Source organism: Tyto alba, unplaced genomic scaffold, assembly GCF_018691265.1.
Source record: "Tyto alba isolate M040663 unplaced genomic scaffold, T.alba_DEE_v4.0 Super-Scaffold_2, whole genome shotgun sequence".
Lineage (NCBI taxonomy): Eukaryota > Metazoa > Chordata > Aves > Strigiformes > Tytonidae > Tyto > Tyto alba.
This window is the reverse complement of record NW_024881282.1, coordinates 3,011,194-3,024,729: the sequence shown is the minus strand read 5'-3', so window position 1 is coordinate 3,024,729 and position 13,536 is coordinate 3,011,194. Positions and strand designations below refer to the sequence as shown.

The 13,536-nt window shown below is 46.5% G+C and overlaps 1 protein-coding gene across 1 annotated transcript; it reads right to left on the bottom strand.

Moving 5' to 3' along the window:
- Positions 1 to 3,019: 3,019 nt before the first annotated feature.
- On the bottom strand, positions 3,020 to 12,948 carry KLHL35 (kelch like family member 35). Its single transcript, XM_009976720.3, has 7 exons — positions 12,814 to 12,948; positions 9,493 to 10,383; positions 7,429 to 7,613; positions 6,751 to 6,869; positions 5,616 to 5,804; positions 4,767 to 4,955; positions 3,020 to 4,129 (listed from the first exon to the last, which is right to left on the bottom strand). Exons 2-7 carry the CDS (start codon positions 10,380 to 10,382, stop codon positions 3,941 to 3,943), a joined length of 1,761 nt encoding a protein of 586 aa, XP_009975022.3. The 5' UTR covers position 10,383; positions 12,814 to 12,948; the 3' UTR covers positions 3,020 to 3,940.
- Positions 12,949 to 13,536: the final 588 nt, after the last annotated feature.

Sequence of the window (13,536 nt, the reverse complement as noted above, 5' to 3'; positions counted from 1 at the left end):
GATGCTGCTCCACAGGACCCTTCTCTAGCTCTGGGTGGCATTTGTTTCTTGCCCAGTTGCATCATACTTCATTTGCCTTCATGAAAAAGGCAGTTTTTTACTAGGTAGCAAAGGTTACCAAGCAGTTGAGCTTGCTTTCCACAGCAGCCTTGTCTGCCAGGTTATTTATAATTCTTCTAGTCTATGTGTCATGGACAAATGTTATCAGTCCCTGAATAACTTGCTGTCTACACCATCCATATGACTTGTTCACAAAAAGCTTTTTATTCCCTCTGGCTCCCATCCAAAGTACAAACATGCCCAAAATAACATAACTGCTGAGACAGGCAGCAGGAAAACCAAAAGGATGGGGGGGGAAAGGGATGATTTAAGTACTACTTGGAAGTGATTGACAGTCGCTGTTTTGGAGTGCAAAAAAAGTAATTTATTTTTTTTTTTAAATCTTAAATACATAAAGCTGAAACTATCGCACATGCTTTGCAGATGATCACTACTTTTTGTCTACATCTTTTGCTATACAGAGCTCCCACAGCAAGTCTGTGCATTACTGTAAACACAGCAAGGAGGTGCTTAACACGTGGTCTGAGAAGAGTCTTCTCAGAAAATGAAGCAGATTGTAGTGGCAGACAGTTTCATGCTTTGTGTTCTTCTGCCACACCAAGAAAGAGCAAGAATCAGACAAGACAAATAATTTTTCATTTTCTCTGGAAATACTCTTTCCATCGTGTCAAAATGCAAGTAAAAGATTCCCCATCAGTTGAGTTTGAATGATCCAAGCACCTTCCCTAGACTGACTTGGCCGTGATGCCATATAATAAAGATATCATTTCCTGCAGACAAAAAGCAATACCTTGAACTTCCTACTTGCTTAGACTGAGAATTCAGGTATCCCAGACAAAGCCTGGGACACCTCAAGGATGGTACTCCCAAAGCTCCCCTGATGTTCCATCAATGATATATTTTTGGAATGCCATGAAGCCATATGCACAAACAAAATTCCTGCAGCAAAAGCACTTAGCAGTCAAAGTGAATATTTATTTCTAAATAAAACCAAGTTAAGTTCCTTTCCTAACCCTCCCTTGAATGCCCACAGCTCACAGCCCTTACAAAATACAAACACATTTCAGTGGTACAATGAATATTAGGATCAAGAACGAGGCAATCGTTTTAGTACCTATGCCACAACTTCCACCACCATGCTACGCCTATTCCAACACACCACACATGTCAAAAGCAGATTGGAAAGCTGACGAGAATATCTTCTACCCTTTTGAGTGTGCTTATTTCTACAGGAATAAGGGGTGAAGTACAGCAAGAGACTCCCGGGAGGCATTAGGAAAACCAGGAAAGACTGTGGAAAGAGAAGTTGTAAGCACAACTAGAAAACTCTTCCTTTTTCCTATCAAGGCTCTTGTTATGTCCAAATATATTACTATGCTCTTTCCAAGAACAAGATCCCAAAGATCTGACAGCAGCCAAGCAAGATACATCTGTTTTGACAGCCCTATTCTATATACCTTAGGCAAGGCAGCAATTTAGCATGAGGACCATCCCTTTTAAGGCCTGATTCCCCATGATGCTCATCATCCTCAGCTGAGCAGATGTTGCTCAATGCATGCCCCTGAAAGCTCTGGGTGTGCACCTTCTCTTGGAATATCAGCAGTGTTTTCCAAAGTGCAGACCAAGAGGAGGGACATGCTAACAGGACGGTTTGTGGAGAATTAAGAGCCTCCTTGCCCGTATGAATCATGGGGTGAGGTGGAGATACTGGGTCCCAAGCCACACACCTTGAAGGGGTGCCCACACTAAAACCATGAATTGCTTAAGGCACAGGGGAACAGTAAGAGAGGCAAAATCAAGGAGGAGAGATGGACTGTGATTTGTGGTCCTCAGGAAATCAGGCTGTAGGGGGATAAAGGTCTTTCTGGTCCTGAAGACTATCACAGCATGGGTTGATGTGCTCATGCTTTCTTTTGTGCTAATTTGACTCACTGAAGGAAAGATGTCACTTTCTCCTGAAATCTCCATTCCCATTAACAACCCAATTGTGGATGCAATTTGATTGTAAATAAAATTGTCGTTTACCAGCATGAATTTCCTTTCCTCTCCTCACAGGAATAACCCATACCAGCACTGAATCTCCTTTATATTGCTTAAAGGACACATTGTGCTGCTCATGATCTGATAAAAGGGCTAACCCACATGCATATGCCTTAAGGAGAATTTGAGGCTGAGAATGTCCAAATAGTGCACCTTGATGAACAAAATGGCTGTGATAGCCCTGGGACTTTAGAGACATGACTATGAGGAGCATAAGGTACATTTCATGAAATGAAACACCTTGCTTGTCGCTTGGGCAATGGAAGAGCACACATCTCCTACAGAGAAGAGATCAGCATGCCTTGATTACAGCCAATTTTGGTTCTTCAACAGGGATGACATTTTGCCATGTTTTACAGGTAAGCCTGACGATATCACAAAAGAGAGGTGAACTTCTCAGAGTTTACAGAAAACAGAAGTACTAAAAAGAACCACGTAAAAAACAGCCGTATGGGGGAAGCAGTCAAACCCAGGAGGTTTAAGACAATGAAAAGGCCCTGAAAAGGAGAATATCTGGGCCAGTGGACCTAATAGTTTCCTCTACTTCAGGAAGGATTCATCACTGAGATGAGGAAAAGAAGGTGCAGAGAAAACAGCAGCCAGCCAGCAGCCTGCTGTGGAAGGGCGCACCCTGCAACATAAAAGTAATGGGAGTTTTTAAGAGATCCCACTCTACATTTGGCAGAACTAAGTCCCTACTTGAACAACATGAACATTTGTATGGAGCCATCAGAAATTACCAATTCCAGTCATGGACTAAAGACACTGACACCAAAAGTTATGGCTATTCTACCAAATCAAAAGTGCTAAAGATCATTTCTAAACCTGAGACCAACTGGTTTAGAGCAATGCAGTCTGTGTAATTGAACGCTTGCCCTCCAAACTAGCTGTACATTCAGGCTCCCAGGGACTCTGTATCTAATCTGTTAAATATTAAGTTTATTTTAATACTTGCTAGCATACTACAGAGCAAAAATGAACCAAGTGTGACTCTGGCTACCATGCTTCAGGTCTTCATGCTTAACTCCTACGTATTAATATTCCCCCTACCTCTGCTTTCTGAAAGAGGAACTCTTGGCTACACGATTCACTTGTCCTCTCAATGACAGAGACGGTGAGACAGCAGTCCAACCACAAAACATGTATAAAAGGAGATAGCACTCTGTGCTTTAGGGGAATAGACCCTTGTACAGCACATGCAGAATGGAATCAGAGCTTGGACTGTTTAACCAGGATTTTGGGGATTTAGTGGAGAATTTTTCTTAGAATATCAGTTTTGATCTCAATCTCAGCTCTCCACTGTAATAGGACTAACTGTCTGTGGACATTAATGACCATTTAGGCCACCACCATGGTTTGACACAGGGTTCTGCAGAGCTAAATGCACAAATATCTGATAGCTTTAGCTAAAGAACTGGATCCTGTATCTGTAATTGTTACTGCAACAGTTTTGGTTGTCAGAAAGCGGCAAATGCATGTCCCTGCAGGACAACGAACCTCTGTTGCCAACACGACAGAAAACTGTAATCTACAGCCAGAAAAACCTAAGTACAGGTCAAATTCAGTTCCAGGGGCTGCAATGATACTTGAATCCTACTGTGCCAAGGTCTGCAATGCAGCTTCACACAGCCCAGCACCCTTTCCTCCTCTCACCTAGACCAGCATCAAAGCCATTGGTATCATCAGGCCAGGAAAAAGAAGACAGAGGCTGGAGCACATCATCTTCAGCGCTTGTATTGCCCTTCCCCACAAAAAGGTGAGATGTTTGTCCACGTGCTGAGTGGGCACTGTCTCAAGGGAAGGCTCTGGGTGGGATTTGGATGCAGTTGGAGCCCCGTGGTCATCTGTTCATGCGCTGCAGGATGGTCACACAGCCGTGATAACTGGTACAGCGTTGCAGCGGCGGCTGCTGCTCCACACTCCCCATTACCGGGTCGAATGTGAACGCTTTGTCCGTGCCTTCCCCGTTCTCATCTCGGCCACCCAGGATGTAAATCTTCCCTCCGCACACTGTCAGGCCACAGCTCTCCTGGAAAGCAGAAGGAAAGGCCAAGAGCTGAGGAGCAAGCCTCCAGCTTTAGGCAAAGGGGATGAGCAGAAGGTTGAGTCGTTGCCATGGGCTCAACTCTCACCTGCCCAGCAGACAGGAGGAAAAGCACTGACATGTGCATTTTGATTCAAATCGGGACAAGATGTGTCCCATCATTCCTCTTCACTGTGCCATGGCTCACATTGCAGCATGGCTTTGGAGTGCAAAACCATGAGGACACTAAATCAAGATACACAACCGCCACCAATCCATGTTCAGCCCACAAACCAGACCAGAGCCAGCATAACCCTCACTCTGACACACAGTGTGGAGAGCATGTCCTCAACACCAGCAGTTTCACCCTGCAGATCTGCTCCTCTGGCATTAATAGCTGGAGTAGACCCAGCCTCAGCAAGAAAACTTGGGTTTACTGTGGGAGAGACATCCTCCAAGCAGTATGGACACTGGTGGCAAGTACATATAGGTTTGTGTTGCTCAACAGATGTCACATTCACATGCTCAGAACCAACCCCACAATGTATTTTCCTTGCCTCCAATCTCAGAAAAGCACAGATGGCTGCTATTCTAGAGAGAGAGGCAAGGCTCAGAACTTCTTTCTTAAAAACCTCTTCCTTACCAGAGGCCCAGGGAGGGTGGCCACTTCTCGCCAGTTGTCTTTCCTTGGATCATAGCTGAAGATTTTACTGAGGAGTCCACCTACAACATAAATGATGTTGTCCAAGCAGACAGCACTGATGCACCTCTGGTAAAAAGGGGTGGGAGACAAGAGTGTCCACTTGTTGTCCTCTGGATCATAACACTGGACCTGGGAGGAGAAACGCAGCCATAGGAACATGAATTTACCACATCTCCCTGCTTGGACAAAGCAGCAATTCCCTAGAAATAAAAGCACATGGGGACAGAAACACAGATGGGAGCTTTAACACCCAGAGACCTGCACAGTGAGCAAAGGGGTGAAGGGTTCTAGCAGTACCTCTTGCATTCAAGTCTCTCAGACAAATTACAAGCCCCCAGGGTGGTTGTCCTTGACCCAGACAGCACATGATTAAGTGTTCAGAGATGGAGCTGAGAAGCACTGATGGCTCTTCCTGCAGCTCAGGAGACCAGAAGCATCATTTCTGGCTTGCAGAGGTCTCCTCCACGCAGGTACTACTGTCGCTACTTACCTGAAGTGAATGCCCACAGTGTCGGAGGTTTTCTCCTGTGGTGCCTCCGGGCAGAGGAGACTTCAGAGCAGAACAGGCTCTACTGAAACCATGCCTAATATACTATAAATTCCTGACACCTTTTCCCCCTCTGGTCTCTAGGTCTCACTGTATGACTTCTCATCTTATTATAAGGGAGCCTTCATTAGCCTTCAAAACAAAGGCACCCTTGGAGCTTACAGACAACCTCACTTTCCTCCACATCCCCTGGAAAACCTTCTTTTTTAGGTATCTGGCCATTCTTGATGCCCCAGCAATACCTTGTCAGTGTTAGCGGTGTCATCCACAGCCCCTCCCAGAACGTAGAGCTTGTTCAGGCAGGAGACCACAGCTGCTGAGCTCACGGCTTGAGGCAGCGGGGCCAAGGTTGACCAGCTGTTGGAGAAGGTGTCATAGCACTCCACACTGGAGAGGCGGTAAAAACCATCAAAGCCTCCCACAGCATAGATCTGTCGCAAAAAGAGCAAACAAGGCAATTAGAAACTCCCAAACTCACCTAACAGGCTGCGCTGTCACAGTGTGCATGAGGGGACGCTGGGACTTGGCCAGAAGGACAGACACCAAGCCAAGTAAAACCCTGAGATTGGACTAGATGACCTTTAAAAGTGTCTTCCAACCCAAACCATTCTATGATTCTATGAAACACCCCACGCTGTACAGCTCTCACCCAAAGACTTAGCACAGCTATCTGCAGAAGTCTTGCACCATCCCTTGTGTCATGGTTTAACACAACAGGCAGATAAACACCACAAAGCCATTCTCCCACTCCAACCTCCAGTGGGATGGGAGGGAAAATTGGAAAAAAAAAGAAAAAAAAAAAAAAAGTAGCCAAATACATGGATTGAGATAAAGCTTTTATAATAGCACAGAAAGGGAATGGAAAATAATAATAAAAGAATTATAATATACAACACAAGTGATGCACAATGCAATTGCTCACAACCTGCCAACCAATACCCAGCCAGTTCCCAAGCAGCGGCCACCAGGTGTCCCCCAGCCTGCTTGCCAGCAAGGCAGCACGAGAAGCTGAAGAGTCCTTGATCACTGCGTAGCAACCACTAAAACATCAGTGTATTACCAAGATTATTCTCATCCTAAATCCGAAACACAGTGCTCTACCAGCTACTGGGAAGAAAATTAACTCTATCCCAGCAAAAACCAGGACACCATGGTAGATCTTATTGCTACAACTTAATTTGTGACTGCTCGGGTGATAGCACACACCCAATCGAAACCAGTGAGGTCTTGGTTAGGTCCTAGTTGTTCTCCCATCAAAACCATCTCTAAATGACTCAGAAGACAAGCACACACTGACTGACAGCTTCTCGTTGTAGTGGGGAAAAGTAGGATACAGAGCTCCATGTGGCTTCTTCCAAAATTCAGGTCATTGCCTACCTTGCCCTGAAGTGTTGCCATTTTGTGCCTCCATCTGCCCTTCTGCAGACAAGCAACTTTGATCCAGACGTTAAGCTGGGAGCTCAGCACCCAAACATCGTTGCTGCTGATGTGTCCTCCTGAAAAATAGAGGGATGGAAGCCTGGTGCGATCCCAAGGACAGCCCCACCACCTCACTACACCACAGTATTGCATAGTTCCTCCATGCAATGGAACAACTTAGGCCAGAATACCGTTATTGGGTTATGGTCATGTAAACTCAGCTTCCCAAGGGAGATATCATCTGGACTTTAAGACACTTATTACACTGTCTCATCCCTTATACAGAACTCATCTGACAGGTGTTACGATTTCAGTGAGGAACAAGCAGGAGACTCTGATGTTTTATGAAACCCTGTCTGACAACACACACCAAAACCAGCTGATTCCACAGCTGAACACTTGACAGATGCCCAACAGGAGGGAAAGATCTTTTAATCCTATGATTCTCACCCTTGAAGGTGAAATTGTTCCTTGGAACAGCAAAATCCAAACCACCTAAGGATAAACTTCACCAAGGAGTGACTTTGATCCAAAGCTGGGGTGCACAAGTCCTTGTGAATATACTCAAAGAGTGGCTGTCCAAGCAGAGGTCATGCTGTTCTTTGTAACCAGGAAGGGTATCATCCAGTCTCTCACCTGATATGTACACATCATTCTTCAGTGTGCAGGCAGCAAACTCTGACTTGGTGTAGCCAGGCACGCTGGAGAGGGCTGTCCACTGCCTGCTCTTTGGATGGTAGAGGTCTGTGAAGGGCAGCTTCAGAAGACCCTTCTTATCACAGCCCCCAATGACAATGATGACTTCTGCCAGCTCCATGAACCTAGACCATGAAATGCATGCATAAGTCTCCAGGCCAGGATACTACTTTCCACCATCCCTGCCATCTTATCTAGGACATCATCAGCACAGTCCCACAGATAGGGCAAAGTATTCTCCTGCATCAGCTACTGATTTTCAAGGCAAATCATTTCACCCTTGCACCTTCCCTTTTGTCTGCATGATCAGTTCGAAGACACCTCCCAGTTTGGGTGGGAAGAGGTCTCAACTGCATAGGGAAAGAAAATGGGAATGACCTTTAAAAGTCCCTCATGAGATTGCCTCCTGCCACTCACTCTCCCCCTTCCAGCACAATCAAAGCCAATAATCCTCAAGGCACAGCCACGAGCGTGGAAAGCTGTTCCTGGCAGCTTGCCTGTGGCAAGCTCTCTGCCTGGAGAGAGAAGTGTTTTCAGGAAATCTCTCTCTCCAGCCCTAATAGCAGCGAGCAGACGAGACAGACGGCAGGAGAAGGAAAATCCTGCCAACTAGTAGGTGGCAAGAGACGAACGGCTCTGCAGGAGGGGAGGAGAGAGGAAGGAGGAGGGTGAAAGGGGATTTGAAAGACTTGGTCCAATCCCCAGCTCTGCCATGGTTTGTGCAGGCTGCGACAATTCACTTAAGACCAAAGCTGTAAAAGGAGGGAGGTAAAATGTGGATGCTAGGGGGGTGGGATTTCTCCCCAGTGAATTTTAGCTGTTTGCATCCTTGAGAAGGTCACCACGGACCCTGTTGTTGAGTAGTTCTGTATATAACAGTCTGTTGCGGTATTCAGCAGAGAGAAGATGTGTCAAATCATCTTTTGCACCTGACAGAAACATGCCCTAAAGGCCAGGCTGGAATTTCCAAGATGCACTGGAGCAACATCCATCCTGCTGAGGTTGCTCCACTCCTTGGGCTGAAGAGCAGGAGAACACAAGAGCCTGGACCTGCAGCCCCATAATCATGGTTGTCCTCTGGAAAAGGATGGGGAGTCTTGCAAATCAACTCAGTTTGATGTGGCAACCCACCCCAGAGTAGAGTTGTCCATCAGTGCTCTTACCAAGCACACCCTAAGGGACCTGTGGCACCATAAAGGAACAGCAGAGATTTAAAACATGGTTGGTTAAATCCAAACATCACAGTCACAAAAAGATGCAGATTTCTATACACGTCCAACCCTAGAAATCACTTTTTTCTTTGCCTCCTCAACTTTACACTGGCAGCTGCCTGGACCAGTACCTCTTTTTCTTCTCACTGTTCATTTATAAATCAATGGAAAGAAAAAAGAAAAAAAAAAAAAAAAAAAAAAAAAAAGAAAGAAATTTGGAGATGCCTAAGTAGTCACCTAGACAGTAACTGGTTTTTGTTTTTCCCCTGGACATTAATTCCTGACCCTGCAACAGTGTCTGATCTAGGCACCATGCTGGTGGCCAGGAGGACTGAGATTGTTGTTAACAGCCTGAAGAAGGTGGGAGAGAAACCAAAAGAGGTGAAACAAGAGCAGACCAGTGGCAGAGCTGGGAATGGAAAACAGGTCTCAACTCATTGCTCTACCCATTAGTGAAAGCAGAGAGAAATAAAGAGCTAAAAACACCCCTTTCTGTCCACAGTATGAACACATACCTGGACAACATCATTGCACACCCAGAGCAGCATGACTAGAGCACTTCTTTCCAACAATAAAAAAAAAAAAAGTGTCACATGCAGTTTTATAAATTTCACAGGAATCCTTTATGCCAGGCAAACATCACCAATGCCTTCGTTTTGGAAACAGGGAGACCAAAAGAGAAGCAGTTGGAGGGAAAAAAAGGAAAGAGCAACCAACCCAAGAAATCCCCTCAGACTTCAAGAACCAGCAACTTAGGCCATGCTGGTCTAGGGAAGAAGATGCTGTGTTTTACCTTCTAGGCCTTGATCGCAAAGAGCTGACCTCGTTCCCAAGGATGTAATACTTGCGGGCCTCATGCAGTAGAGGAATGCACTCCTTTGAGTCCTGGATGAGTCCATCCATTTCCACCTTCTCCAGGAAGTAGGTGGGGTCAAGCAGGGGCAGACGGACATGCTCAAGAAGATCCTTCAAGGCTCCCTTCCTGGCAGGTACGTCATGCCGTACCCAGCGCATGACTGCTTCAAAGACCACTTCCTCCTTGGGGACCACCAGTTGCTCATCAGACAGATACTCAATCAGCTCTTTCACACCCATCTCCAGGAACTCTTCATGACATGACACTTCCACAAAACACTCCAGCATGAACCTCTTGCTCTTTTCTGTCAGAGATGCAATGGAAAATGAATCAGCAAATTTCATGATGCCCAAACAATTGCATGGGTGAAGCTGGCCTTCAAGGAAGGTGACACAAGCATCTCTGAGCTTGGAGATCTGCAGCAAGTCAGACAGTTCCAAGATGCCTTCAACATTGTCCTCCTGAATGATGATGTTCCCCCCATACATATAATCAAGAAGGAGAGACATAGTAGAAGCAGATATCTTCTGGATATTAATGATATCCTGGTGGCCTTCCTTGAGATCACCACCAAACATGGCTCGGAAATAGGTGCTGTTGGCTGACAAAGTGGCACGGTGACAGGGGAATTCTTGTCCATCAATGAGAAGCACCACATCCGTGAAGGTGCCGCTCTGTCGGTAGGAGTTCAGTGTCTGGAGGATTTGTTCAGCGTGGCAGGACCCACTGCAGAGCTTCATGTGAAGCTTTTCTTTGCTTGGGTCCCGCGTCACATTTTCCAGGCTGCTTGTCCTGAAACTCGATTCTTCTTTCATCATTCGATGCATGCTGATTGGGAAGCAGTGAAGGAGACAAGAGAACAGTACATGTATTAAAATATCTGACTGCAATGTCCAATATCATCATGGTCTCTGCATCTCCCTCAGTGCCCTGAGGAAGTGCAGATTCCAGCCAAAACATAGTCAGACTCTGCCCCATCATCCACACACGTGGCTCCACCTCAGTAACCCATTTCCTCCAAACCACAGCACAGTGACGGGCACTGGGATATTTCCAATCCAACCCCATCTCAGATAAATTTGTGTTTTTAGGAGACATTTCTTCTAAGGTAGTTGCCTTGTCCAACCTATGCTGTGCTACCACCTCGACGCCCTTTCTTTCTGACACCTCACAGCTCTTATTAACTGGTTTCCCCATCCTCTCAAATTCAAGCGCCCTATGGTACAGCCCAGTTGTACTGGGAACATCGCAGTATTTTGACATTTTCTATCCATGTTTTCCCAGATGACTTATTCCAGGCAAAAAGCCAGAGCTAAGGATGGGAAACTGAGATTTGCCAGAGGTAGCTATGACATGACCTGCCCAAAAGCAGGGGAGATATCTACGTCTGACATACCTTTTTGCTATATTTATTCTCTGGATGATTTTAAATCTTTCCTAAAGGATTTCATTAAGTGATTGCAATTAAACACGGCAGACTTGTCTCATTTGAGCTCTAACAGTTCACACTGACAGTGTGAGCAGTAGGACCCGTCCTTGTAGCACAGGGAAAGTCACATACTCAGCCTGGAGGCTGCAAATAGCTGTATATCCCAAAGGGTGATCCCTGCTGAAGTTGGGGGGAGGCAGCCAGGTCACCTGTAAAGAGTGACCCCTGGGGAAAAGGGCCTCTGCCTGCAGAGGAGGGGTCTGAAAAGCAGAAGAGCATTGCAGCATTGAAATAGTGACAAGAATTAACTATTCCTGATAATGATGAGTGAATCAAGACTCCCAAACCCTCAGCTACTGCCCTCAACCATCCTAGACCCACTCCCAGCTTGGCATTGCTCCTCCACTTCCCCAAATCCCCCCTGTTGCACAGCCCCAGATGCTGAAGGGGGGAGAAGAGTGAGGAAGCGATTGAACCTGGGTCTCCCTGCACTTCCCCGGCTGCTTTCACCAGCTGGATGTTAAATAAAACAGGCACAGCAATGCTACCACCTGTGTTTTAAAAGCATGACAGAAGGGCAGCACCAGTCCTTGAGTGGGGATGCCAGTGAGGGACATTAGCAGAGCACTCCTGATCGCAGCTTCTACCACGGCTGAGATTCATATTGCTTTCTGAGGCTCTGTAACAGCAAAGAGCCAGTTTGAGGGGTGGGCTCACACTCTGCTCTTAAGGGACCCCTAAATCACTCTCTGGAGCACCTCGCCACAAGCCTCTGGCAGAAGCACAACTCCCCACCGGGGTGTCAATTTACCAGACATCAGTGGCTTTGTGGTGTCCACACACTCCCCTGCAGTAAGATAAATAGCACATCCCTTGAGGAGGATTACCTTGAATTTCTCACAAGTCAAAAATCACTGGTTTAGCTCTAGTCTTTCATCTCTTTTCCTACATCTGCATCTCCCAGACAGCCACTGCATCTGACCACAGACCCCAAAGCAGACCCCATGCTCCAGAAGACACGTCCTGGCTGCACCTGCACCAGGATAGCTGTGTGTAGGAGAACCAAAGACCTGAGGATCTTCGCCCCACCACCCCAATAAAGTGTCACCTTATCCTTTGTGCCTCCAGAATCTCCCAGCAGTGGGGAAAGCACCTTTGCCCGTGCCACAAGGGAGCTGCAGAGATTTAAAGAGTAGTGAAGCAGCATGACAAGCCCTAACTAAACATTTAAGAAATCCTGTGGGAGTGGATGAAGGCTCTAAACACCCCAAATGCCACTGATGGATGCTCAGGGCTGTGTACAGAAGGGAACTGTTATTAGTTGGGTCAAAGTGATTTAGAGAAGTTACAACAAAGGTAGCTATTTAGAGATGCCTTTGCAAAGAGTACGACAGACTACACATTTCACTGACACACGCGGCTCTGGCCAAGAAAGAAAAACACTTCTATATTCCCACTTCTCTCCCTGATCCACACACGATTCTAAGCCATCACGGTCACACGCAGCTCTACACGGCTCAATGCTGAGAAGAAACATCTTGGGCTCACCTCCTTACATAGAGACACCCCCTGCTCCCTCCCCAATTAATCCAAATGCCCTTTCCCAGCTCACATAATTCCCATTTACCCATGAGACAAACGATGCCAATGCCAAAGAAAGAGGGAGTTTGCCCCATTGCCCTCACCCATGCACACTCCTCTCTGGGTCACTCTCTCTATCCAAGCACTACACAGCAGCAAACACTGCATTTTTTTTAGTTTTTTTTCTTTTTTTTTTTTTTTTTTCCCCCAAGCCTCCTCAGCTACCAGTGCACAAAGTCCAACATTACCTGGCCCACAGGTTGTGTTGTCCAGGTGGGACCTAGCAAAGACTCAACTTCCCTCTTGGAGAGCTCCCATCCACGCTGGGGCTCTGCACAGAGACAGGTCCCCTCCGCAAAGCACACTCAGCCCTTCTGCAGCAACTCTTGGGGAAGCACAAAAGCATCCCCTTTATCCTTACTGCTGGAGAGGTGGGGGAGAAATCTGCTTTTGTTTCTCCTGAATGACATGCCAGAGAGCTACAGGGCATTAGCCATGCAGCTGTCAATAACAGCCAGCCAGGGAGGAGCCAGGACCCAGGGAAAACCTATCACAGCTCAGGGAAAATATATCACACCAGGGCAGCTTAAGAGGGCCGAGCCATCTGGAGAGCAAATTGAGGTCCAGGTGGAACAATTCATTTTATAGAGACTCTGTCTTGCTGGAAACCACACTAAAGGCAATAAATAAAATACAGCTCTCTGAGCAAAACGATGCCTGGAGCAGAAAGGACTGAGTCAGGGAGAAGATGCAGTCCCCCTCATTAATGTGTGATAATTAGGTAATTAGTTCCTTGGGGATGAGGAGGACAGAAGGGGAGGTTTGCCCCATGTGGCTTTCTGCACCCTCCCCTCTAACTCAATCCTAGTTGTTGGCTGAATTTTTAAATCCTCATAGCAGGGATCAAAGCAGCCCTGGGGAAGCTCCACAAAGTAACCCTTGTGTGAAGATGATCAATCCCCTTAATATAA